The 27134-nt window shown below is 42.5% G+C and overlaps 2 protein-coding genes across 6 annotated transcripts in view; both read left to right on the top strand.

Moving 5' to 3' along the window:
• Positions 1-7449, top strand: part of adgra2 (adhesion G protein-coupled receptor A2) — a 68120-nt gene extending 60671 nt beyond the window's left edge. For both annotated transcript variants that reach the window (XM_023978802.2, XM_023978801.2), the window contains exons 16-20: positions 3414-3541; positions 3662-3785; positions 3876-4024; positions 4925-5014; positions 5179-7449. In XM_023978802.2, coding sequence (XP_023834570.1) covers positions 3414-3541; positions 3662-3785; positions 3876-4024; positions 4925-5014; positions 5179-6598 — 1911 coding nt within the window. In that variant the 3' untranslated portion in view covers positions 6599-7449. The remainder of the gene's footprint in view (positions 1-3413; positions 3542-3661; positions 3786-3875; positions 4025-4924; positions 5015-5178) is intronic.
• A 402-nt stretch (positions 7450-7851) lies between these two features.
• On the top strand, positions 7852-26539 carry rab11fip1a (RAB11 family interacting protein 1 (class I) a). 4 transcript variants are annotated; one of them, XM_023978808.2, is made up of 5 exons: positions 7852-9373; positions 14473-14912; positions 15016-15907; positions 24345-24450; positions 24575-26539. In XM_023978808.2, the coding sequence occupies exons 1-5, from the start codon at positions 9315-9317 to the stop codon at positions 24779-24781; spliced, it is 1704 nt and encodes a 567-aa protein (XP_023834576.1). In that variant the 5' UTR covers positions 7852-9314; the 3' UTR covers positions 24782-26539. The 4 variants fall into 4 exon arrangements, with proteins under 4 accessions (XP_023834576.1, XP_070292974.1, XP_023834574.1 ...); XM_023978806.2 differs by having other exon boundaries at positions 9291-10290; XM_070436873.1 differs by lacking the exons at positions 24345-24450; positions 24575-26539 and adding an exon at positions 21043-21475 and having other exon boundaries at positions 9288-10290.
• Positions 26540-27134: the final 595 nt, after the last annotated feature.

Here is a 27134-nt window from a genome sequence, read left to right as displayed (position 1 = left end):
AGTCCGCCACAGGAGTTTTTGTGCTGGTCAAGGGCAGTCAGGTCAAACAAGGGCTATATCTGTTCTTAGTTCTACATTTTTTGAAAGGGGCATTCTTATTTAAGATGGTGAGGAAATTACTTTCAAAGAATGACCAGGCATCCTCGACTGACGGGATGAGGTCAATATCCTTCCAGGGTACCCGGGCCAGGTRGGTTAGAAAGGCCTGCTCACAGAATGTGTTTTAGGGAGCGTTTGACAGTGATGACGGGTGGTCGTTTGACGGCGGACCCATAGCGGATGAGGCAGTGATCGCTGAGATCCTGATTGAAAACAGCAGAGYTGTATTTGGAGGGCAAGTTGGTCAGGATAATATCTATGAGGGTGCCCATGTTTATGGATTTAGGGTTGTACCTGGTGGGTTCGTTGATAATTTGTGTGAGATTGAGGGCATCTAGCTTAGATTGTAGGACTGCCGGGGTCTTAAGCATATCCCAGTTTGGGTCACTTAACAGAACGAACTCTGAAGATAGATGGGGGGCAATCAATTCACATATGGTGTCCAGGGCACAMCTGGGAGCTGAGGGGGGTCTATAACAGGCGGCAACAGTGAGAGACTTATTTCTAGAGAATTGCAATTTCTCTAGAAATTTTTTAAGTGATCGTACAAAAGATTTAGCTGTAGATGATGTTACAAATATTTGTTGGTCTGATGTGATTAATAAGTAACATCCTGGCGCTGCACTTGATGTATTTATGAAATTGCTTCTTCCAATTATTGATAAACATGCACCTGTTAAGAAATGAACTGTTAGACCTGTTAAGGCTCCATGGATTGATGAGGAATTGAAAAACTGTATGGTTGAAAGAGATGGGGCAAAAGGAGTGGCTAATAACTCTGGCTGCACATCAAATTGAGGAATGATGTGACTTAACTAAACAAAAAGAAGAAGAAACTGTATTATGAAGTCAAAATCAATGATATAAAGAATGATGAAAAAAACGGTGGAGTGCTTTTAAGGAAATTATAGGCAGAAAGACAAATTCAACTCCATCTTTCATCGAATCAGATGTTTTATTCATCACAAAACCATTTTGATGTTGCCAATTATTTTAGCAGGAAATGCCAACAACGAACAGTGAGTCATCGTACTCATGGATTAAAAAAACTAACAATTAAAGAAAAGCATTGTATGTTTCATTTTTGTAAAGTAGTGTGGGAGAGGTGGAAAAATGATTGTTATTGATCAATAATGACAAACCTCCTGGCATTGACAACTTAGATGGAAATCTACTGAGGATGTTAGCTGACTCTACAGCCACTCCTATCTGTCATGACTTTAATCTGAGCCTAGAGGAAAGTCTTTGTCCTCGGGCCTGGAAGGAAGCAAAAGTCATTCTGCTACCAAGAGTGGTAAAATGGCCTTTACTGGATCAAACAGCAGACCTATCAGCTTGTTGCCAGCTCTAAGCAAACTGTTGGGATTTTTTTGTTGTTGACCAAATAACAATGCTATTTCTCTGTAAACAAACGAACAACAGACTTTCAGCATGCTTATAGAGAAGGGACTCAACATGTACTGCACTGACACAAATGACTGATGCTTGGTTGAAAGAAATTGGTAATAAGAATATTGTGGGTGCTATATTGTTAGATTTCAGTGCAGCCTTTGATATTATTGCCCAAATCAAATCAAACTTTATTTGTCTTATGCACCGAATTCAACAAGTGTAGACCTTACAGTCAAATGCTTACTTACAAGCCCTTAACCAACAATGCAGTTCAAGAAGAGTTAAGAAAATATTTATCAAACAAACTAAWGTAAAAAATAATAAAAAGTAGCACAATAACATAACAATAACGAGGCTATATACAGGGMGTARCGGTACCGAMTCAGTGTGCGGGTGGTACAGGTTAGAGGTCATTTGTACATGTGGGTAGGGGTGAAGTGACTATGCATAATAATAAACATTGAGTAGCAACAGTGTACAAAACAAATGGAGGGGGGGGGGTCAATGTAATAGTCCGGTGGCCATTAATTGTTCAGCAGTCTTATGGCTTGGGGGTAGAAGCTGTTATTGAGCCTTTTGGTCCTAGACTTGGCGCTCTGGTACCGCTTGCCGTGTGGTAGCAGAGAAAACAGTCTATGACTTGGGTGACTGGAGTCTCTGACAGTTTTATGGGCTTTCCTCTGACACTACCTATTATATAGGTCCTGGATTGCAGGAAGCTTGGCACCAATGATGTACTGGGCCGTATGCACTACCCTCTGTAGCGCCTTATGGTCAGATGCCGAGCAGTTGCTCGACCATAACCTGTTGTTGAGAAAARGTATGTGATGGCTTTTCAACCTCTGCCATATCGTGGATTCAGAGCTATKTATCTAATATAACTCAGAGGGTTTTCTTTACTGGAAGCTTKTCTAATGTCAAACATGGAAAGTGTGGTGTACCACAGGGCAGCTCTCAAGGCCCTCTACTCTTTTCTATATTTACCAATGACCTGCTACTGGCATTAAACAAGCATGTGTGTTGATGTATGCTGATGATTCAACCATATACGCATCAGCATCCACAGCTAAAGGAAGTCACTGAAACCCTTAACAAAGAGTTGCAGACTTTTTTGGAATGGGTGGCCAGTAATAAACTGGTCCTGAACATCTCTAAAACAAAGAGCATTGTATTTACTGCAAATCATTCCCTAGGTTCTAGACCTCAGCTGAATCTGGTAATGAATGGTGTGGCTGTTGAACAAGTTGAGGAGACTAAATTACTTGGTGTTACCTTAGACTGTAAARTGTCATAGTCAAAACATATATATTCAATGGTTGTAAAGATGGGGCGAGGTCTGTCTGTAATAAAGAGATYCTCTACTTTTTTGACACCACACTCCACAAAGCAAGTCCTGCAGGCTCTAGTTTAATCGTATCTTGATTATTGTCCAGTCATATGGTCAAGTGCTYCAAAGAAATACCTATTTAAGCTGCAGCTGGCCCAGAGCAGAGCGGCACGTCTTGCTCTTCATTGTAATCAGAYAGCAAATATTAATATTTGGATGGAATGCCCTTCCATCTTATATTGCGCAAGTGAACAGGAAACCTGGTTTCAAAAAACAAATAAAGCAACKCCTCACGACACAACGCCTCTCCCCCATGTGACATACTTGTTGTGTGTACACACACACACTACATGCTAATGTTTTTAAATGTATGTAAATTGTAAAGTYTTTTGRCTGTAATATCTTTTTCATTATGTAGGACCCTAGAAAGACTAGCTGTAACTATTGGCGTCAGCTAATGGGGATCCTAATAGATCTAAATAAAAAATCACTTCACTGGATGAATGCTCATGTTCTTTTCTCGAGGTCTGGAGATTTTATATCAAGCCCCACAGTGTGGTCATTGCAAAGATATTAATAGTTCTCTTTTTCCTAGGAGGTTCCTGACTTCCCCCACTCCCCACCCATGTCAGTGAGGGTACTCCACCCTGTGGTCTATAGCTGTACTGCAATCCTCCTCCTCTGCCTCTTCACCATCATCATCACACACATACTACACCACAGGTAACGTGTGTGCGTGTACGTGTGCATGTGCGTGTGTGTGTGCGTGTGTCTGCTATCTGACCTACCCCACAGTGTCTTTATGTCCATCTAATGGTCTTCTTTGTTTTCTTCCTCCTGCAGTTCTATAAACATATCCAGAAAGAGCTGGCACACGTTACTCAATACCTGCTTCCACATCGCTATGACCACAGCTGTCTACGCAGGAGGCATCACCCTGACCAGCTATCCAATGGTGTGCCAGGCAGTAAGTCCCTCTCCTCCCAGACCCAGCTCATGCTCTCTACATGTGGTGTGTGGAGGCTGTGTGTGTATGACCCTGTGTGATTTGTTTCAGGTGGGCATCGCTCTCCACTACTCCTCCTTGTCTACTCTGCTGTGGATCGGGGTCAGTGCTAGAGTCCTCTACAAAGAGGCTGTGTGGAGGATGCCACGGCAACCAGAGGGAGAGTCTCCCGTTCCAGCTACTCAGCGGCCTATGCTCAGGTAAGTGATGTCATCAGGGTGAGACAGAGTTTACTTTTATATGAGAAGGTTGTGAGTCATTGTCAAACAGGTCAACGGTTGAATTGTGAGCTCATTGTGGGGCGGTATTTTAAATGACTGTATTCATGTGAATGGACACACAAACTGTCATATCAAAGACCACCATTGTGTTTAGAACCAAGGATCTTCTGTTTTAGAAAGCCTTGGAGGGAAAAACAGTAGACTACTGCTAAGGCACAAAAGAGTAGCAGTGACAGATGCAGAGTGCTGAGCCCAGTGCGGGGGAGGAGTGGAATGTACGAGCCAGGGATAACAGAGGTTAAGGAGAATGTCGTAAATCTGGCAAGGGTGATGGAGGGGGCGCACTGTCCCCTCATTACTGCCCCCTCCCCTCTTTCTCCCCCTTTTCCCCCTCTGCCCTGGTGCTCCCTGGCTGTGATCATGCACTGTACTGTTGACCTCTGTGGCTTTCCCAAACCCTTCTGTTGCCCACCGCCGCATGGGGTCAGCCCTCCAATGACGCCTAGCCCTGTGATAAATCACAACCCCCCCAGCAGCCTGTTGCCCTTTGTTACACTTTATCAGCTAGCTCAGAGAGGCTGCCCAACTTACAGTTCAGCTCAGGAGATAACAGACAGCTAGCCTAGGGATCACTACAGCTGTGAAATGTATGCTTGCTGAGAGAAAACAACAAAGGAGCAAAGCCCCTAAATCTCATACAGAATAAACAGAAACTGAAATGTAATTTGTCATACAGTCCTTGGGTTTAAGTTGTTGTTTCCAATATTGTGGCTGGGACATGATACTTCACATATAAATMAGTTCACTGTCATTCTCTCTTACTTTCTTTTTCATCTCATTTTCTTTSATCCCTGTAATTTGTGTATTTTCTGAATACAGGTTCTATCTAATAGCTGGWGGTGTTCCTCTCATCATATGTGGCATCACTGCGGCTGTCAATGTCAACAACTATGGGTCCAACAGCCCTTAGTGAGTGCTTCTCATTTTACCGTTGAGCAATTGGCCCTTGACACAGTATCTTTTGGTTTAGTGCTTATTCAAGAGCTGAATTTGCAATTTTTTATGAGATTTTGAATACACAGAGGTATCCTTCTTTGCTATGACCTTACTGACTTTTGTATTMTATTTTCCAGCTGCTGGTTGGTGTGGCAGCCCAGTTTGGGGGCCTTCTTTGTCCCTGCAGGCTTGGCGGTATTGGTCACCTGGATCTATTTCCTGTGCACTGTGTTTCGCCTGAGGCAGCGGGTGGCCAAAGAGTGCCCAGGATCCTCCCTGTCCTCCCCTGTGCCTGAGAGCCAGCCAGCCCTGGGTGGAAGCATTAGTCTCCTGTCAACAGACTCTGTGGTGGGGACCATGCARGCTGCGTTGACCCCAGAAGACCAGTACTCCCTGAAGGTGCAGTTCCTGGTGCTACAGGCCACCCACTTCCTGTTCCTGGCCCTGTGGGGCTGTGGAGCCATGGCCATGTGGCTGACAGGGCACAGCAGCCTGTTGTTTAGCTCTCTCTATGGGGTAGCTGCCACCGTGTTGGGAGTGTTCCTGGTGGTGCACCACTGCTTCCGACGCCTGGATGTGCAGGCCTCCTGGCTGGGCTGCTGCCCAGGGTATCGCCACTCCCAGCCTATGCCAGTCTACACGCACACCTGCACCACTGTTAGTGGGATGCAGACCACCTCTGAACAGGGATCCCAGATCTTCGTTGGCTGCCATCCTCCAGAGGATCCCCAGAACTCCTCATCAGCCAGGTCCTCCTCCACCCCCAGTGGGATCAGCAGTGTAGGCCCTGGGCCCTGCAAGCTTACCAACCTGCTGCAGGTGGCACAYGACAATACCAACAATGCCACTCATGCCCCAGCAGGCACCAACACCAGCACCAGTACGGACAATAACAACAAGCAAGCTAACAACCTGCTGCCCACCATAGGCTCTGTAGCCCCTGTCCAACCTCAGAGGAGGAAGGTCAGTGGCAGAACTAAACAAGGGAGCAGCCAGTATCACCACCGAGGTGAAGGCAGAGGTCCCTACCGACTCAAAGCCTTGAGGGCTGGTGGTGGAGGGGGCAGTATGGGAGCACTGGGACCTACAGGTATAGAGCAGCACAACGCTGCCCWTCCAGCCCACAAACAGGCCACTAGTGAGAATGGCAGCCTACATCACAGCCACTCTGAGAGCCATGCCAGCCCGCTAACCAACGGTAATGGTAGGAGAGTGGGGGAGACAGTTGCTACCAGCCCCTCAGAGGGTAGTGACGGGGGCAGCAGCGGCAGCCGTAAGCCCTTCCCTCTGCTCCCCTCTGTGGCCAGCAGGGTGGCTATGCAAGGTAATAGGCGCAGCGCCAGCCGAGACAATCTGAAACTGGCAGCGGCTGCAGAGRGTGAAGCTAAGCGCAGCTCCTACCCTCTGAACAGCATCACTACCACTGTGCCAGGGGTTGCCCCRAACGGCACCCTCAAGAGCTCTGTGATAGAGCTGGAGTTGGACACAAGTGGCACGGACCATTCCCAGAGCTCTGTGGGCATGAAAAGTATGTGGAAGAGTGAAACTACAGTGTGACCTTAGCTCTTTCCAAGCACCTGTCCACAGTGGACCCTGACAAAATTTGATATGATTGGACTGTTGTTATAGTCTCCCACGTCTATACAGATGAATCCTAAAATGAGATCCATGTGTGTAACTCAGACTTTCGTGTAAATGACATTGAAAGAATTGAACAATTCTTCTAATTTCACACGTGGATCTCAAGTTGGGATTCAGATCATGAGTTTTTTTCTTTTTAATGTGTAAAAGAGCTAGATTATGGGGTTMTGTTGCTTGCTACTTTTGTGTCCAGCCATTTAGCTTTCCATTACAATGATGGTATGGGATGTGTATGAAGACAACCATGTCCTGTACTCTCAGCTCTGTCACAGACATAACAACTGTTTGWTGGGTTTGCCATGAATTCAAGACCTGTCTTTTGTGTGCTTTTGTTTTTCATATTTCAAACCTAAAATACTCATTTATTCTACACGTCACAGGAATATTTACCAGCTATATCTAAAATCAACATAAGATGTTGATTTTGGATTCCTTAAGTAAAGCTTTATTGTTTTGTTTGTATTCTTATTCTATGCATATCGACTATGGCATGAAATGGAATCTAAGATTGTCCATTTCCACAGTACGGCTGTGCATTTCCTCTGTGAAGAATCTTTTTGCTTTTATTATATTTTCTTGTAGTATTGTGGGTATGTGGGCGTGTGTATGTGTATGCTGCGTGAATGTGTGTTTGTGTGTGTGATTCTCAATCTAGGATGAGAGAATGCAGTTTCTAAAACTTATTTTACTAAATCGTATTGACTTCGATTCAAATACGCATCAGCACTGAGAGGGAACTCCTCCCCTAATAAACAGGATTGAACAAGTATCAGTATTTGGACAAATMAACTAAGAGTGACCTTTCTTTGACCCTGGCATGTACTCTGTAATGTCCATGGTGATTTTTTTATATGAACTTCCCCGTCCTTCTTCATTTTTCCCTTTTCCRTTACTGTGCTCTCTCCCTCTTGGAGTTTCAAATCTCTGGGTTTACAGTTATTTGAACATGGATGTAGACTGCCCCCTCCAGGATTTCAAACATCATTGTTCATGCACTGATATAAAGGGATGCATCAGTTTAAACCATGTTGAGTTTGCCATCTGCATCAGGAGGAAGTAGAATATGTTAATGGTTGTTTTATTATGCAGTAAATAGCTCTGGTTTATATCACATGAACCAAGATAAGCCCTTACTGAAATACCCCCCTCACATTCACCTCATAATCCAATGGCTTCAAAGCTTGTTACAGTAATCATCAAATACTTCTACACTATTTGTTTATGTTTATGTACAAAGCTCAGAGTAAAGGCAAAAAAAGGAATGACAGAATTCTGGTTCATTTATGCTACTTAGTTTTCTGATGTTGCTTCACACACTTTATCATACAATATTGTGTAAAACCATATTATGCTATTTTGATCTTCAATATTCTTTTAGTGTGTAAGAATGCAACAGCTCAGTTCATCTTAGATACGCTCTGCTAAACAACTCCAATGTGTTCAGGGAAATGATTGTGCCAAAGAATTGTATAGACTAGCAGAGCTTACCTCAACGTCAGTGTTTAGCAAATGGGATACAATTCATAGATTGTATCKRTATTCTAGGTCCTGAAATCTCCCTTTAGGTCAATGATAACATGAGGAAGAACTCAAACTRACAAAGCTCAGAGTTGTGTTAAGTACAAAGCAGTGGTTGCACTTACCTTCCTCATTATTGTCTGTAGACAAAACACCATGCTTGTTACACTCATTTCCATTAGGTGTAAAATGTCAACAAGTGCAAGAACACAATGGCAGAATGTGTCCTCTTTTTCACTAATGGTTACTCAGATTGTTAACATTTCATTCATTTACTAACATTCATCCCATTTGTCCCGAWATTATTTCCAAGTTTTGTGTCCACTCTCATCTCGAAATGAAAAAGGGAGATTTCAAAATGTTTTATGTATATTTATATTTCATTTGTCATAATGACATCAGTATGAAATAACTYTTTTTAATTCAATAATATATTGTTCAAGAAATTCAGACTGTGCCTCGTAAAATAAACTCTGATGCAAAATAAATACAATAAATACAACTTTAGTATTTTGTCATTTATTCTCATACTGACGGGGCAATAGCGCTTGTCTGATATGAACAGGAGGTGAATGCGAATAAAGGAGTCTGAGAAACTCAGTGACTGGCTGTCTGAGCACCAGCTGCTCCTGCAGCTTCTGTTCATATTAGCTGTTCTTGATGTTGTGGTCTAATTTGTGAAATCTTGCTCTCTATTAAACAAAGCTGAAACCTTTGTCACTTAACCGTTTTTATGACAATTAGTTATATTTGTGTAGTTTACAAACAATTGGTCAGCATGTTTACAAACATAAGGTCAGTGAGATCCTAGGCTGGGGGATTCAGGGATGGTAAACTGATCCTAGACCTTTTTTTGTTAAATTACATTTCAAATTACAATACAATAACAAAAAATCTGAAGAAACATGAAATAACATTAAAGTAAAATAATAAAACCACTACACTTGAATTGAGTTTCAAAAGTTAAAGTACCTCAAATAAAATAAGATCAGGGGTTATAAATGTACAACCTGATCCTAGACCAGTGCCACTGTCCAATCACCGTAGGTCGTCAATTTATTGACGAAAATGTTAGCCAATCAGATAGCAATGTAGGAGAGTATGGGAAGGAAGAATGGTTGATGAGGAAGTTTATCGTCCAACAAAGAAAAAAGTCAAGAGAGGCAATGAAAAGTAATTATTACAGACAGTCGTTGTGTTAGTGTTTGACCTCTTTGTATAAGAACGCAGAGTATAATTTGCTTATAGAAGAAAATGGTATACGATGGTCCTTGTCGAACGTCTGAATTTGGACTAGTAAGCTAGCTACTAGTAAGCTAGCTACTAGTAAGCTAGCTACTGTAGCTAACGTTAGCGAGTTCTTGATATTTCATCTTTACCTAGCCATTAAGTTAGTTAGTAGTAAGGACCAACACCTGGGTTGCATTAGCTAATTGAGACTGATATATAAGGTTAGTTACATTACTCAGACTCCACTTGTCATAGCCACTGCGTCCGTAGAATTTTAGAGTGAAGTGGGAGTGTCAAGTGTGTCGACATCATCATCATCATCATCATCAGATACCCGGCCGAGAGTCGACAATCGTCATTATACATTACCGAGGACAACGACCTATCGGTAGTAACGTTTGGTCTGTCAGTCTCTGGAAGTGAAAACAAAGTCGTTAGGATATCCTAAAACCTGCCAAAGTAGTTTTTTTTGTCAAAGCTTAGCTAGCTAGCTAAAGCTTTGAAATGGCTTTGGCTGACCAAAGGCAAAGCCAGCAGTGGTATCCCACAAGCGTACAGGTAACGGTGTTCCAAGCCAGGAATTTGAGGATCAAAGGCAAGAATGGAACCAACGATGCCTATGCCATCATGCAGGTGGCCAAAGACAAGTTTTCTACCTCGGTTGCCGAAAAATGTGTCGCACCAGTATGGAAGGAAGAGGCAACGTTTGACCTGCCATTGTTCCACCATGGAAATGCTGAACGCTGCACACTGTATATCATTGTAATGCACAGAGCTCTGGTGGGACTGGACAAGCTCCTGGGACAAGCTGTGATCAACCTACTGGATCTACACGATAACAGTGCCCGGAAAAAGACTGAGTAAGTAGCTCATGTTGAATAAAGATAAAGGATCTGTGTGGATATTATTATACATATTTTTAAACTAGTTCTCCACCGAGAGGGGGGTTCTTTGTGTAGCCAGAATGGTATTAGTGATAGGAATGTCTGCTCTGTTAAGTGTCACCATTGACTTGATGAATTTCACTGACATAGCAGAGCTGAAATTCCATTACGTTTATCAGGAGGCTGATAAATGTCTATTGTACTCTACATCCATCAACTTCTGCACATTTGAACAGTCATGTTTACACACCTAAAGCACGGACGGAGAAGGCCATTCCAGATCCCTTATCAGTAGCTCAGTGGAAGAACCGAAACCATGGAGCTGGTTGGGAAAACAATCTGATTATGTTGGGTGAGGTCAAGCTTCCTCTGCCTTCTTGTCAAACTGTAGCTTTAGGCTGTGAATACTTGACCTGATACCCTAACCATGTCTCCCCTTTTAGTTGTTTGAAATTCTCCATCTGAACAGTAGTTGGAGAATTCCAGCTCATTTAGTTTGAGCCTATCTCTGGCCTTCACAGCTGGATGGGTTTATGCTGCATGCCATGTTGTATCTCATTATGAGGAATGTTGTCCAGTGAATACATTCCTGCCATTTCCCCGTGTTTCTTCAAGGTTATTTAACTGAGGGCTAATCAACATCATACTGACATGTGAAATTACAGGGGTTGGGACAATGATGTCATTCACAACAATGGTGGGATAGGCTCTATCATGGGTGTAGCAAGCATTATAACAAAACATTAGGCTTGCTGCCTTTCCATGATTTGAGGCWAAATGTACACACCCTCATCTTATGTAATAGTGTTTTTAAGACTGTTCGCTGACTTAAACATGGACAGAAGACTGAAGGACATTTAGATTTCAATATTGAAGACTGCAGACTAATCTTTGACTTGTAGGCTATTTGTTGCAATTGAGGGCAGTGAGTGACTGTCATGGTTGTATCCTCCTGTGTACAATACTCTGTGTAGGCTGTCCCAAGGGCAGCCTTTGTACAGTGATTAGGCACATTCACTTGTTTACTGTACACTCATATCTGGAACCTTATCTAGAGTTTACTCAGTTGGGTTTGTACAGCTTTTTATGACTCATCTTGCTCCTTCTCTCTCAAACAAGGGTATTGGAGGTTGCTCTTTGTTCCCTCTTGCAGTGTATAGTGTTAGATTACTGTCCTACATCAGTTGATGTGTTGGTTTGACATTGTCATCTCCCAATGTAGCAGAATATGTTCTCAGCATGAAACAAAGGGATATGATGCCAAATAACGCACCATGTTACTGACCATATTCCACTGTTCACACTTAGGCCTATTAGGTGAAAGGGCAAGTTCCACAACTTGGATATTGAAAAATTGAGGCACTACTGACAACAATATAGGCCTATGTTAAGTATGCTCTTTTGGTATTTCTGTTTCCGCATTAGAAATGGACTTGGCTATAGTCCCGTTTCATCTTCATGGTTCGTCTATCAAACAAATTCATACCGTTTAGTCTGTCATGTTAGGCATTAGCTGGATGTGACATGTTAATCATTATGCTTCAGAGGGAAATCGGGGCCTCTACTACTTTCTCTCGAGAACTCGTCCAACAGCCGACCACCACTCCTCTCAGGGCCAGGGTTTTCTATTTATCTGTAAACACTATCACATGTGCCATGTCAACACACAGTTCCCTTTAACTCATATAATCCCTTCACTGAACCATTGTTCAGAGTCTGACCTGTACTATAGAAAATACATTGAAATATTATCTTATGTTCTCAATTGTATCCCATTGTACTGTGCTCTGGTAGTAGTTGCTGTTTTGCTAGGCATGGCCCAGTTTTAGGAGGAGATTAGGAATGCTTGGAGAAGGCATAGCACATCTTTCATTAGCCTACACCTCCTAGGAAGACTCCCTATTGTTCTGCTAGGCTTTATGGAATGTAGACTAGGTTTACTCCCATGCATGTTTCCCCACAGGTTCCTGTCTGGATTTTTGTTTTATTACACCAGTAAGGGCAGGGAAATGATGCACTGAACTTCACATGAACCGCATAGAATGTCTGATCACTACCCAGCAGCGTACAGCGCATTTCAGCTGAACGCATCCTAAATATATACCCATCGGCTAACCATCTACAATGAGTAAAAAGTGACCAGTTTTCCTTTTACTGCCTATGGAAGTATGATGTCCTCCGGGAAGAATGTTTGTAGTGCTCAGTAGAGCCACAGCTTATTGATCAGAACTCTGACCCCCCTGAATGCTTCCCTTGTCCCAGCTGAKCCTGAAACATGGAGGTTCAGTGACGACACTGAATTTAACCAGGGATTTCTGCCCTCTACTGGCTTCCTTTTGTAGGCCTGTCCAAATGTTTTTTTTAAAGCTTCCATTATGATAACTCAAGTGAAGATGCAAAAATTTTAAGCGTGTAGGCCTGCTGCGAGTGACTGAATATGCAAAAACGGCACACTYCAAGGGGCTTCCACTTAACCTGGGTTGGATGGGTTGTTGCTCTGGTCTTGGGAAGGTGAGTTCACCTGGGGGACAGTCTGAGCTGCACTTTGTATTACTGGGATTAGCCTACCGGTCTGCTATTTGTCGAAATCTAMCAGTGCTCTTATTGTGCGACGTCTCTTCAATCACAGAGGCTGTTATGGAAAGGGCTCTCCAGAACGCTTACTTTTCCTTTTGTGCAGAGTGGGCCTAAACTGCAATGAGTTTACATCAGCGCTGGATCTATTCTAGGTCAAAACTAGTGCAAAAGTTCAGTAATAGTTTTATCAAGTCATGTTTGACCCCATTTCCTGGCATCATGACGTTGAAAAAGTTTCCGTAGCTCATCCGTCACATTTGACCTTCAGTACATTGGTTCTGTGTCATTTGTCCATATGATTTGTTTTTTACTTGAATGGGCGGCCCTACACTGAAACAAAATATAAARGCATCATTCGTTGGTTTAATGAGCTGAAATAAGAGCCCACAAATTTTCCATACGCACAAAAAGCTTATTTCTCTCAAGGTTTGTGTGCYCATTTGTTTACATCCCTGTTAGTGAGCATTTTTCCTTTGCCAAGATAATCTATTTACCTGACGGGTGTGGCATATCAAGGAGCTGATTAAACAGCATGATCATTACACAGGTGCACCTTGTGCTGGGGACAATAAAAGGCCACTCAAGTTGATGGAGCATGCTGACTGCAGGAATGTCCACCAGAGCTGTTGCCATAGAATGTAATATTAYTTTCTCTACCATAAGCCGCCTCAAGTCATTTTAGAATTTGGCAGTGCAACTGGCCGCACAACCACAGACCACATCTGAGACCAGCCACCCGGATAGCTGATGAAACTGTGGGTCTGCATAACCAAATAATTTCTGCCCAAACGGTCAGAAACTGTCTCAGGGAAGCTCATCTGCGTGCTCGTCGTCCTCAGCAGGGTCTTGACCTGACTGCAGTTAGGCGTCGTAACCGAGTTCAGTGGGCAAATGCTCTTCTCATAGGAATCCCAGTTTCAACTGTACTGGGAAAATGGCAGACTGCATCTATGGCGTTGTGTGGGCGAGCGGTTTGCTGATGTCAACGTTTTTAACTAAATGCCCTATTGTGGGGTTACGGTATGGGCAGGCATAAGCAATGGACAACGAATGCGGTTACATTTTATTGATGGCAATTTGAATGCACAGAGATACCGTGACTGTAGACCCCATGTCGCAAGGCTCTGTACACAATTCCTGGAAGCTGAAAATGTCCCAGTTCTTCCAATTGCCTAAATACTCACCCGACATGTCACCCATTGAGCATGTTTGGGATACTCTGAATCGACGTGTACGACCGCATGTTCCAGTTCCCACCAATATCCAGCAACTTCGCATAGCCATTGAACAGGAGTGGGACAACAGGCCATAATCAACAGCCTGATCAACTCTGTGAAGTCGATGTCGCACCAGATTCTTATTGGTTTTCTGATCCACGCACCTTAAAAAATGTTTTTAAAGGTATCTGTGACTAACAGATGCATAGCTATATTCAGTCATATGAAATCCATAGATTAGGTCCTAATGCGTTCATTTCAATTGACTGATTCCCTTATATGAACTGAAACTTAGTAAAATCTTTGAGATTGTTGCATTTTATTTTTGTTCAGTGTAATAACTTTCTCCCACTCTCATTTTCAGTTGGTACAAACTGCTGGATAAGAATGGGAAGGAGGACAAAGTCAAAGGGGAAGTGATGTTGGACATTCAGTTTATGAGAAACAACTTGACAGCCAGCATGTTTGACCTTTCCATGCAAGACAAACCACGCTCCCGCATCGGAAAGCTCAAGGACATAGTGCGTGGGAAGAAAAAGGACAGCTTCTCTGACTCAGCCTCTGCAATAGTTCCCTCTGTCAGCCAGGTACTGACTGACAGCGAGGGAGAGGGTGACTCCCACTCGGTGTACTCAGAGTTCCCTGAGGCCAAGAAGAAATCCAAGCTCAAGTCCCTCTTTGCCCCTAAATCCAACTTGCAGCGCAACATCTCCCAGTCCATGTCCACACTGGGTACTCTTCCTGAGAAGAATGCATCCCTCAGTGGCAGTCGCTCTTCTGGACTCAATGTGGATTCTCCTGATGGTGAGCTCTTTTCATTCAGCTTAAACATTGTTTTTAAATATTTGAGTAATGATGATGATTGGCATATGCAATAAACTCCTTCACTGTCGCTTTCTATCTACAGTTAAAAAGAAGTTCAAGTTCCTGGGCCACAAGCGGACAGGCAGCAATGACAGCAAGGTGTCTACAGGACCTTTTTCTCTTCTGGGCAGATCCAAGCAAAAGGATGACCCAAATGGCACGTGCATCAACGGCAACCATGTGTATGCAGAGGAGGTAGAGCCCAAATCTGGGTCCACCCTCAGCCTCAACAGCTCTGTTCAGGGCTCAGTGGAGGATTTACGCAGCCGCAGGCAACCATCTGACGTCTCTCTAGAGTCCCTCAAGAGCCTCTCTGTCCCCACCTACAGAATGGAGTCTGCAGATGGGGCGCTGCTGGAGCAACGGCGCCTTCAGGAGGAGGAGAAAAGACCGGCTGAGGAGCAGAGACGGAATGAGGAGAAACACAGAGCGCAGCTCAAGATACTGCAGGAGGAACGCAAGCAACAGGAGGAGCAGGAGAGGAGGAGAAGGTTCCAGGAGGATGAGGTGAGGAGGAATAAGCAGCGGGAAGAGGAGCTGAAGCYCCTAGCGGAAGAAAGGATACGGCTGGAGGCGGAGGAGCTTCAGAGGCTGAGGGAGGACCAGAGGCAGCAGGAGGAGGCCTCTGTGGCTGAGAGGCTGTCCTCTCTGTTTGGTATGATCAGGAAGAAGGAGGAGAAAAAGGAAGAGCAGCAGCAGACTAGCACAAAGGAGGAGAGGCCCAACCCAGCTCCCAGATGCTTCACCAGAGATTTGGAGGGCCCTCCACACACCGCCAACCCATTTGAGGAGATCCCCCTCAGTCCAGACCCTCCAACCCTGTTTGAGAAGAGCCCGGTGGACTCCCAGAAGGCTGTTTGCAGCCCCAACACCACGAGCGCTGCGGTCTTCCTCAACTCCAACCGCACTGCCAAGGTGTCTGCAGTCAAGCCTAGGTAGGTGTCAGTCTTGTTCTAATGCACTTACAGCTCTTATAACTTTAGATCTGTGTAGTTAAGTCCAAACTTTGTGCTACTCTCCCATCAATGCATGGTTTTAATAGTGCAGTTAGGATTTGTCCTTCTCTCTGCTGTAAGCTTTGTCAGCCTACTAATGTCATGTAGGCTTACCTGATGTTCTGACAAAAGTTACATCTACAATGGTAAGTGGAGCTACTATATACACAATGTACTTCACTGCTGATCAGGTAACACTAACCAATAAACATTTTCTGTCTCAGTATTTTGCTAATGGGGTGCTAGATGGTTTTCATGTTATTTCCAGTTAACTATTTAGAAATGTTTTGCTTTAATASCATATGCACCACATCACGTTGACTGCCTTTGCAGCCTTTCATCTAACATACATCAAGCTCTCCAATTATTTATTTTAAATAAACCACTTTCTCTGACTGATTTCTTAGAACTCTCCTAAAATCCATATTTTCACTCAAATTGCTGTATGTTGTCCAGATTGAATAGCTGTGGTGATGAGTGTTTTCCTTGCTTGCTATCCAATGGAACTTTTAGTGGTTTTATTATTCCCAGTTGCTTATGTTGGTTTGGGGATTAGTGATCAGATGGTGGTATGGTTTAACTAATCTGTACACCAGATCATGTCTCCAATCTCTATGCTGGCTACAATTTAGCTTAGTATTGTGAGTTTCATCTTTGTTCCTCTTAATTGTCTTTAAAGATGGAATCCACAGTGGAGAAATGTTGCCACTCCGCCTCACAGCCGTAGTTATTATTTTGTTGACGAAGCGGAGGTGAGGCGTAGTTATTTAAAAAAATTACCAAAATAAATGCTGTAAATATTCTGCTGTTCTATTGCGCATGCAATGATGTCTGGGGGGGGGTTCAATAACTTAGTAGTTGTAATATCGCAAATGGACGTTGCAGTTTCACCATTTATGAATTCCAGCTTTAAGGCTCTTAAAAGCCTTGACKAACATGAGCGTGGATCACCATTGTGAATTCCATCTGGCGCGTGATGGACCTGTTTGGCCACTGTGCTGATTGGTCTGTAGTGTGGAATCTAGGTGTGTCTGAGACTGGGTGATATAGTGCAGAACAGGTTGGGAGGGATGAAGTGAGCTAACACTGGGTGCCTAAGTACATTGGGACTGACTGCTGGCGCAAACAAGGCTGTTTTTTTTCTCACTCATCTACTTCTGGATTTATTTTAATCGTTCTTTCCTAATGGTGAGTTGTCCACTCAATAGAGTCCTTTTTAAAGGAGGAAATAATTTTTTAGTTTTGCCATAGCCTGATCTGATTTTACTACTGAATTTCAGATCTAGATTTGTTTTATCTTATGTTTGAGCCTTTTTGCAAGAATAATGATGATGATAGCCCATCTTAAAGTAAATTGAATGTGTTTTTATAACAACCCTCAAGTGTTAAGAGCAAGGCAGTTGTGGTTATTTCCAAATTGTTTAATTCCATCAAGACCTTGTCAGGTGTGATGATCTGCTTACAAAAAAATAGTTGGGTGTTTTTGCGTGTTTAGGGTAGAGCATGTTTCAGATGGGACCGGACATAGGGCTGGGCAGTATGACCCAAGTATCATATCCCGGTATTGCATTTATTTTTAAATGCCTGTATTTTATGTTTTTTGAATAATAGTTCTACATTTTGTTTTGAGTAGTGTGWCCCTAGGGTGGCAACATATACATTCTAAGTGATTTCAATGGGTCTTTCTCCATTGTGATTGTTGTATACTGTTCACTTCAACCAAAATAAATTTGATAATTTCCATTCTGACACGTAGGGTTGCACGAAGTGGGCAAACAATCTTGGCCATATTTTAAACCAAATGTTGCAATTGCGATTTGACTTTGTGATTTTTAGAGCAAAACACTTGGGTGAACTGTTGGACTCATGGAAATAGTTTGAGTATAATAGTGGGCACTTTAAATKGTGTTTGACATGATGACAAATTAAAATCTCTGGGTGTTTTTGTGATGGGGTAGGAAACAAAGTTTTGACAAGTATTTCCTAGGGGACCCTAATCTTTGGCTACATTGAATGTTTTCTCTTAGCTACTTCATGTAGCTAACATTTTTGCTTTGTGTATTCCTCTTTGAAGATACTGTTGCACAAAAACATAAAATGTAAGTCTACACCTACAGGCTGTATAGCTAGTTAAGTTTGCTGGCTCAGTACATTTATTAGCTAGCAATTAGCATTAATGGCTAACAAGATTTTAGGCTCAATTTACTAAGAATAGACAAACTWGCTGTTTGCAGATGTAAGAAGGAAACTAAGTGTAATTACAGAACACTTAATATTAAGAAGCAAAATGAAAACCGCATTGTCATCAACATTGTTGCATGTGCTGCGTTGACCATGCAGAGACTGAACGCAAGTGTCTCATGCTCYAGGAACAACAAATGCTCTCCTTGAGTGACAGAGGGCAGGGTAGGTCTGTGGAAAGCTGCATGGAGAAAGCAGAGAAATTAATATACTACAGTTCAAAAGTTTGGGGTCACTTAGCAATGTTCTTGTTTTTGAAAGAAAAGCAAAAAAAAAAAAGTCAATTTTAAAATAACATCAAATTGATCACAAATACAGTGTAGACGTTGGAAATGACTATTGTAGCAGGAAACGGCTTATTTTTTTAATGGAATATCTACATAGGCGTACAGAGGCCCATTYTCAGCAACCATCACTCCTGTGTTCCAATGGCACGTTGTGTTAGCTAATCCAAGTTTATCATTTTAAAAGGCTAATTGATCATTAGAAAACCCTTTTGCAATTATGTTAACACAGCTGAAAACTGTTGTTCTGATTTAAAGAAGCAATAAAACTAGTCTTCAGACTAGTTGAGAGTCTGTACTCCGGGATGATGGCCTTCTAGGCAGTTCCAGTGTCTGTTCTTTTGCCCATCTTAATATTTTCTTTTTATTGGCCTGTCTGAGATGTGGCTTTTGCTTTGCAACTCTGCCTAGAAGGCCAGCATCCCGGAGTCGCCTCTTCACTGTTGACGTTGAGACTGGCGTTTTGTGGGTACTATTTAATGAAGCTGCCAGTTGAGGACTTGWGAGGRMTRMGTTTCTCAAACTAGACACTAATGTACTTGTCCTCTTGCTCAGTTGTGCACCGGGGTCTCCCACTCTTTCTATTCTGGTTAGAGCCAGTTTGCGCTGTTCTGTGAAGGGAGTAGTACACAGCGTTGTACCAGATCTTCAGTTTCTTGGCAATTTCTCGCATGGAATAGCCTTCATTTTGTAGAACAAGAATAGACTGAGTTTCAGAAGAAATGTATTTGTTTCTGGCCATTTTGAGCCTGTAATCGAACCCACAAAGGCTGATGCTCCAGATACTCAACTAGTCTAAAGAAGGCCKGTTCCCCTTTTCTTCTTTAATCAGAACAACAGTTTTCAGCTGTGCTAACATAATTGCAAAAGGCTTTTCTAATGATCAATTGGCCTTTTAAAATGATACATTTGGATTAGCTAACACAACGTGCCTTTGGAACACAGGAGTGATGGTTGCTGATAATGGGCCTCTGTACGCCTATGTAGATATGCCATAAAAAAATCAGCCGTTTCCAGCTACAATAGTCATTTACAACGTCTACACTGTATTTCTGATCAATTGTATGTTATTTTAATGGACAGAAAATGTACATTTAATTAAAAAACAAGGACATTTCTAAGTGACCCCAAACTTTTGAACGTGTGTTTATTATTTATATATATATATATATATATATATAAACTAGGCAAGTCGGTTAAGAACAAATTCTTATTTACGATGACGGCCTACACCGGCCAAACCCGGACGACACTGGGCCAATTGTGCGCCGCCCTGTGGGACTCCCAATCACGGCCGGTTGTGATACAGCCTGGATTCAAACCAGGGTGTCTAGTGACGCCTCAAGCACTGAGATACAGTGTCTTAGACCGCTGCGCCACTCGGCAGCCCAGCAACGACTCAAGTAGCGAAGTAAWGTATAAAAATTTAACAAACCAAACATTCAAAAACCGTTATAGAAGGTAAAGTAAAAATCCAAACTGGTCGGTGCATCAATACCACATATCGTAAAATACGGAATACCGCCCAGCACTAACCAGACGGCATATACACTACTGGTCAAAAGTTTTGGAACACCTACTCATTCAAGTATTTTTAAAACTATGAAATAACACATGGAATCATGTAACCAAAAAAGTGTTAAACAAATATTTTAGATTATTCAAGTACCCTCCCTTTGCCTTGATGACAGCTTTGCACACTTGGCATTCTTTCAACCAGCTTCATGAGGTAGTCACCTGAAATGCAATTCAATTAACAGGTGAGCCTTGTTAAAAGTACATTTGTGGAATTTCTTTCCTCCTTAATCCGTTTGAGACAATCAGTGGTGTTGTGACAAGGTAGGGGGTATACAGAAGATAGACCAAGTCCATATTATGGCAAGAACAGCTCAAATACGCAAAGAGAAACGACAGTCCATCATTAGTTTAAAGACATGAAGGTCAGTCAATCCGGAACATTTCAAGAACTTTGAAAGTTTCTTCAAGTGCAGTCACAAAAACCATCAAGAGCTATGATGAAACTTGCTCATGAGGACCACCACAGGAATGGAAGACCCAGAGTTAGCTCTGCTGCAGAGGATAAGTTCATTAAAGTTACTAGCCTCAGAAATTGCAGCCCAAATAAATGCTTCAGAGTTCAAGTAACAGACATCAACATCAACTGTTCAGATGAGACTGTGAATCAGGCCTTCATGGTCAAATTGCTGCAAAGAAACCACTACTAAAGGACACCAATAAGAAGGGACTTGKTTGGGCCAAGAAACATAAGCAATGGACATTAGACTGGTGTAAATTTGTCCTTTGGTCTGGAGTCCAAATTGAAGATTTTTGGTTCCAACCGCCGTGTCTTTGTGAGACGGTGTGGGTGAACGGATGATCTCTGCATGTGTATTTCCCACCATAAAGCATGGAGGATGAGGTGTGGGGATACTTTGCAGGTGACACTGTCAGGGATTTATTTAGAATTCAAGGCACACTTAACCAGCATGGCTATGACGGCATTCTTCAGCGATACGCCATCACATCTGGTTTGCGCTTGTTTTTCAACAGGACAATAACCCAACACACCTCCAGGCTGTGTATGGGCTATTTTACCAAGAAGCAGAGTGATGACATGCTGCATCAGATGACCTGGCCTCCACAATCCCTTGACCTCAACCCAATTGAGATGGTTTGGGATGAGTTGGATGGCAGAGTGAAGCAAAAGCAAGTGCTCAGCATATGTGTGAACTCCTTCAAGACTGTTGGAAAAGCATTCCTCATGAAGCTGGTTGAGATAATGGCAAGAGTGTGCAAAGCTGTCATCAAAGCAAAGGGTGGCTTCTCAAATATGAAATATATTTTGATTTAACACTTTTTTAATTTTATTTTTTACTAGATTCCATATGTGTAATTTCATAGTTTTGATGTCTTCACTATTATTCTACAATGTAGAAATGTGTTAAATAAAATCTCGACTGAGTAGGTGTTCTAAAACTTTTGACCGGTGGTATATATTTATCATTGCTGCACTAGAATTTAATTTTGAAACAAACGTTTGAAATATCAGACAGAAAATGCTCTGGGTTCAKAAGATGTATCATCATTAGGGGTCCAAATGATGAACAAAGAATAGAAAAGAGCAGAGACTGATTTAAAAAAAAATTGAGCAGACTTAAAAGAACACTAGTGTCTGACGTTGTCTTGTAAGAATTCAGGGTGCATCATCACATGTGAAGATAAGATCTTGATGGAATGAAGCCCCACTGTAAGATGAGGCAAACTCCTGAGTTCTTGGTTATTTCAGCTGTCATGGGCAAGCTCAGCTCTGGTGTGACTGTCTGCCACTGACCTCCAGGTTTTCACTCCTAGGCAGATTAGTGGAGTCTCTGAAGCAGCCTGAAACCCCCGACAGAGTCCCATAGGCAGCAAACTCCCTCCCTGCGCTGAATCCTTTCTCTAGCGTCCCCTCTGAGTCTCCTGATATGTTCTCCAACCTCCACTCCTCCCTTGCTCCCGCTAAGGTGCGGAGGAGCACCTCCAAGTATCCCTACAGCAGCACTGAGAACCTGGCTGCCATAGGATCRTRCCCCAATGGATCTGMCAAGAAGCGGCGAGATCCTCTGTCCCCCAGCCCAATGGAACCGCAAAGCCATGGAAAACCCAATGCAGGCTTCAGAATTGTCTCTGCCAAATCTGCTGTTGCAAGTGGCGATCCTGTGCCAATTAAGTCAGTTGAGGGCAAAATACATTCTCTTCCTGACTACGATAGCCTGTTCCCACAGAAGAGACATGGAGTACAAGGGCAGACTCGATGGGACCATATAATTGCAGAGGTGAATCAGAGACAGCAAGAATATGTGCCTCGGCTCATTGGTAAAGAGATGAGTGTGGATGGCCCAGACCTCGACTCACCAGGACCTCCACGCAATGATAAATATTCCTACTTGCAGGAGCGGGCAGCAGAGCACTTACACCAGAAAAAGACACAAGTTCAGGAAGTTCAATCTACCTCTTTGAGGAGCGTAGGGCCCAGCAGTTTGCCAGCACTCACTCCCCCTTCCAAACCAGTAGCTGCAGTCCCCCTTAGACTAGTGGTAGACTCTAACACAAACCAAGACCAGAGCACTATACAGGCTAATCCATCTGAGAGGCCCAATGCCTTTGTCTCGACAAAACCCTTGGTTCAGAGCAGAGACTTACCCTTCGTGACACCTCGGGAGGATGCAAAGAAGGTGATAAACACATKTGTTGCTACAGCCAGTGATGGCAAACATGTTTTCTCAACAGAAAAACCTAGACCTACATCACGAGTGGTTTTGGTGTCAAGTTCTACAGATGAACCTAAAGGACTGCCAAACACTCCCAAAGAGATCCCCGCAGCCAAACCCAGACAAAGGTTAGTCCGCAAAGAGCCATTGAGACCTGCAGATCATGAGCAGACGTCAGCAGGGTCTACCACTGTAGAGCAGGAGAACAGATTGGAGAGGAGAGCCTCAACCCTCGATATCATGAGAAGGAGTAGTCCAGTGACTGCAAAGAACACTGAGGTGACTGCTTACAATGAAAAGCAACTCTTGTTTGACTCTGCAGAAAGCGACATTGATAAAAAAACACAGTTGGAACACATTATGAAAGCGAAGTTTGCTGAACTTGACCCCTTCCCCATTGSTGATATCCTGCCTAAAGACCCATGGGCCCAACCAGAGCCAAGCCACAGTGGAGATTACTTGTTCACTGGAGAACCACAGAAAAACTGCAAGCTTAAAGAACAGGCAATGACAACTGATGACTTGGATAAACTTTTCGCGCCAAACAATCCAACAGATCCCTTTGCTAGTTTTAATGATGGTGACTCAGATGAACCTCGAGAGCAGGAAAAAACAGAACACAGTTCTGCTTTTCAAAGGGGATTTTCCCAAATTAAAAAGAAACAAGGAGCACCCCAGCCTTCAGCTAATTCAAGTAATAAAGCAGTGATTGGAAAAATTGAGCTAGATAAACAAAACCCTTCACCCAYAGAAGACAAGCTGATCAGCTCAGCCGCTACAACAGGATGTGTAAAACTGTCGCCTCAAAATACTGGACAAAGTAAACTCTATGGCAGAGATGGGGTGGAAACTCAAGACAAGTGGGCAGCAGACCCTTTTACTTCCTCCTCCCATGTACCTTCTGTCCTGACTTCTCCTGAGCCCCCCCAGTCCGTAGTGGGAGAGCTTACCTCACAGACCGGGGAAAAGACCCTGCTACGGTCCTGGGTCTCACCCTCTGAGCTGCAGCCACTCACTGTGCTGAGTAGCAATGGTGGTGGGCCAGCCTCAACTCCATGCAGGTGAGCCTAAACCCCTCTAGATATAACCAGCCTTCAATAATTGCATTTTTTTTTCACCTGTCAATTGGCCCAATTGGTCAGTCCTTGCATCCATTGCTATGTCTGAATTTGAGTCGTTATATTTCTCCAGGCTCATCCCTCAGCTTTTGTTTTAAATGAAGAACTCTAGCTTTACGCTTAGTCTCTTTTTTTTTTTTGGTATTTGGCGTTTCAGTCTTAATCAAATTCCTCAGGGAATATTTTGAAATGGCTGGGTAACTCTGATCAAAGGGGTTGTTTGTCAGTGGTTTTGGTATGAAACMGGGATATGCTGCAGAGTTTCTGTTTTGTTCAACTTGGGAAAAGTATTGTTATCTCTGTGCAGCCTTATTTCATAATTGCTGTGCCTATCTCACAGGGGGTGGATTTGTAGTTGTTTTCTATACCTGCAGCCTAACTGAAATGGACCTCTGTTAATTCAACTAATCGTTTGACTTCTGTGACATTGTTATGCTCCTCCGTTTTAGTCTTTTTTGTTGTTGTAGTAATTTTCTCTTTCCAGGCCTCACCCAGTGAAGCCCATGAGCTCCATAGAGAGTCAAGCTCCCATTAGCACCCCGGTAGTTGGAGAGATGTTGACTTATGACCGCACCCTGGGGAAGATGAAGGTACTGCATGTTGATATGTTTAATACTAATAAAACCAATCCCTTTTTTTTTTTTTTTTAGCTATTAAAACCAAAAAGTGATGACTGCTGATGTCTGTTGTGACATTGTTTTGTACCATCCTCAGGRGCCAGGCATGGTGGAGAGTGGGCCCTACACCCAGCTGACCCAGGAGGAGTTGATTACCCTAGTGGTGAAGCAGCAGACGGAGCTCTCCAAGAAAGACTCAAAGATCGTTGAGCTGGAGGAGTACATAGACAACCTGCTGGTGCGTGTAATCGAGGAGAAGCCCAGCATCCTGCTGGGCCTCAACTCTGTCAAGCAGGCCCTGTAAGGTATGAGGAGTGGACCAGGGAACTGTAAGATCGAGGGAGATATTTAGGCTTCCACTCCAACATCCCCTGTAGTTTGTGTACGTGTGTGGTCTTTCTTTTGCTGTCACTGTGTATTGGATCGAGCAATCTTATTTCCTTTGAGCATATGCACTTTTTTTTGTCTCCATGAGGAGTTGGACTAAGACAATCTCGAGGTTTCTTTTCAGAATGCTGGAATGCATGCTGAATAGTTTTTTAGTTTTTTCTAGAACTATCACTAGATGCTACATGGCATCAAATTATTTTACAAGGTTTTYAAAATTAATACTGGGTTTTCTTTTTATACTCATTTACCATATGTGAACATTTCTTGTCATTGCGTTGGTACTTTATATGCTGTATAAACCATAATTGGCCCTCATTAGGCAAAATGGAACTGGAAGCTCTAGGTATGTTGATGTCCATGTCWCTGATGAAATATCTCTGGCCAGGCCTTTGCACAGTGGTTCCATGTTGCCTACAATTTAGTGGATTTTAATTAGGCCATCTAGCTACTTATACTTTGGTATCTGCTCATCCCAAAGCRGTAACACACATAATAATATGCTGGTTAGTGTTTGTTTTGTTGCGTTCTTAAACCTTGAACTTTCCTTGTTTTTCTAGGGTTATGTTTGATCCTTTTCTTTTAAATGATCATGACGTGCCTTGATGCTACCCCTTCTTGGTGTATTCAATCAAACACAAGTGTTAATCTAATACCTAATCGGATTATTGCGGGGTATGGTACAAGTACGTTAACCTCTCAAAGTAAATATTGCCTCCATAGTGACATTTCAGATACACAATGGTCTTACCTTAGTTAGCCTAGTTTATTTAAGCATTATTGAACCTGTGATTTAGGCTAGTTCACACAGGGTTTGATTGGAAATGCATATCTGTCAACATTGCTTATTTTAGTTTCTTAGTTACCTTTCTCCTTATTTTAGTTTCTTAGTTACCTTTCTCCTTATTTTAGTTTCTTAGTTACCTTTCTCCTTATTTTAGTTTCTTAGGTACCTTTCTCCTTATTTTAGTTTCTTAGGTACCTTTCTCCTTATTTTAGTTGGCAGTATAAACATATTTTTTAAATGTGTCTAAAGGAGGAAACCATAATTTACAAAACCAGAGATGGATAGAGAACCAGCTATTTATTCCATGGTTGAGGCAGTAGTGTGGATCACGCTAACTATAGATGGAGAGAGACCTGCTGTTCACTGTTTTCTTTCTTTTATGTCTGTATTAGCTACTCACTTGACTGTGCAGAGCACAATCTTTTCTATTTATGCAAAATAATGTAAGTGCACAACATGTCAAATATTTTATGCAAGAGTAATGACTAAGTTCAAATCGATACACTTTGAGAAAGATCTTCCAATACATTTAGGCATTATGAATGTAGTTTCAAAATGAACCTTGTCCTTGTTAGATTTAATGCCTTTTTATTAAGCAGTAGGCTTTGACTATAGCCTTACAACTTGTGTAAATCTCTACGTCTCTGAATGTAATCTACTCAATGTTTCTTCGGCGTCTATGCCTTTGTGAAATGTCATAGCAATAAGAAACAATATAAATCATAAACATTTCTGATTGTGCCTTCAGGGATTTTACTCATAAGACTGTGATTACTGTAAAATCTGGATTCCGTAAGATGGTTGCACCTTTTTATGTTTACTGGTGTTAAATTCAGTGTATGTGAACACTATGTGATATTTTCAATTAAAATGAAGTACAGTAAATCATTAACTGTTTTGTGTGTGCTATTAGAGGCAGTTTGAAGATGTATAATACTAGCTGTAGGCCTATGATACACTGAGAAATTGTGACATTAATTGAAACCACTATCCTACGTTAGTTCAATAGATTAACTACAGTTGAAGTCGGAAGTTTACATACACCTTAGCCAAAGACCTTTTAAAGTCAGTTTTTCACAATTCCTGACATTTAATCCTAGTAAAAATTCCCTGTCTTAGGTCAGTTAGGATCACCACTTTATTTTAAGAATGTGAAATGTCCGAAAAATAGCAGAGAGAATGATTTATTTCTACTTTTATTTCTTTCATCACATTCCCAGTGGGTCAGAAGTTTACATACACTCAATTAGTATTTGGTAGCATTGCCTTTAAATTGTTTAACTTGGGTCAAACGTTTCCGGTAGCCTTCCACAAGCTTCCCACTATAAGTTGGGTGAATGTTGGCCCATTCCTCCTGACAGAGCTGGTGTAACTGAGTCAGGTTTGTAGGCCTCCTTGCTCGCACATGTTTTTTTTCAGTTCTGCTCACAAATTTCTATAGGATTGAGGTCAGGGCTTTGTGATGACCACTCCAATACCATGA

Source organism: Salvelinus sp. IW2-2015, linkage group LG33 (assembly GCF_002910315.2).
Source record: "Salvelinus sp. IW2-2015 linkage group LG33, ASM291031v2, whole genome shotgun sequence".
NCBI classification, from domain to species: domain Eukaryota; kingdom Metazoa; phylum Chordata; class Actinopteri; order Salmoniformes; family Salmonidae; genus Salvelinus; species Salvelinus sp. IW2-2015.
Note: the sequence above shows the minus strand (reverse complement) of the source record. Positions and strands in the feature narration are given on the sequence as shown.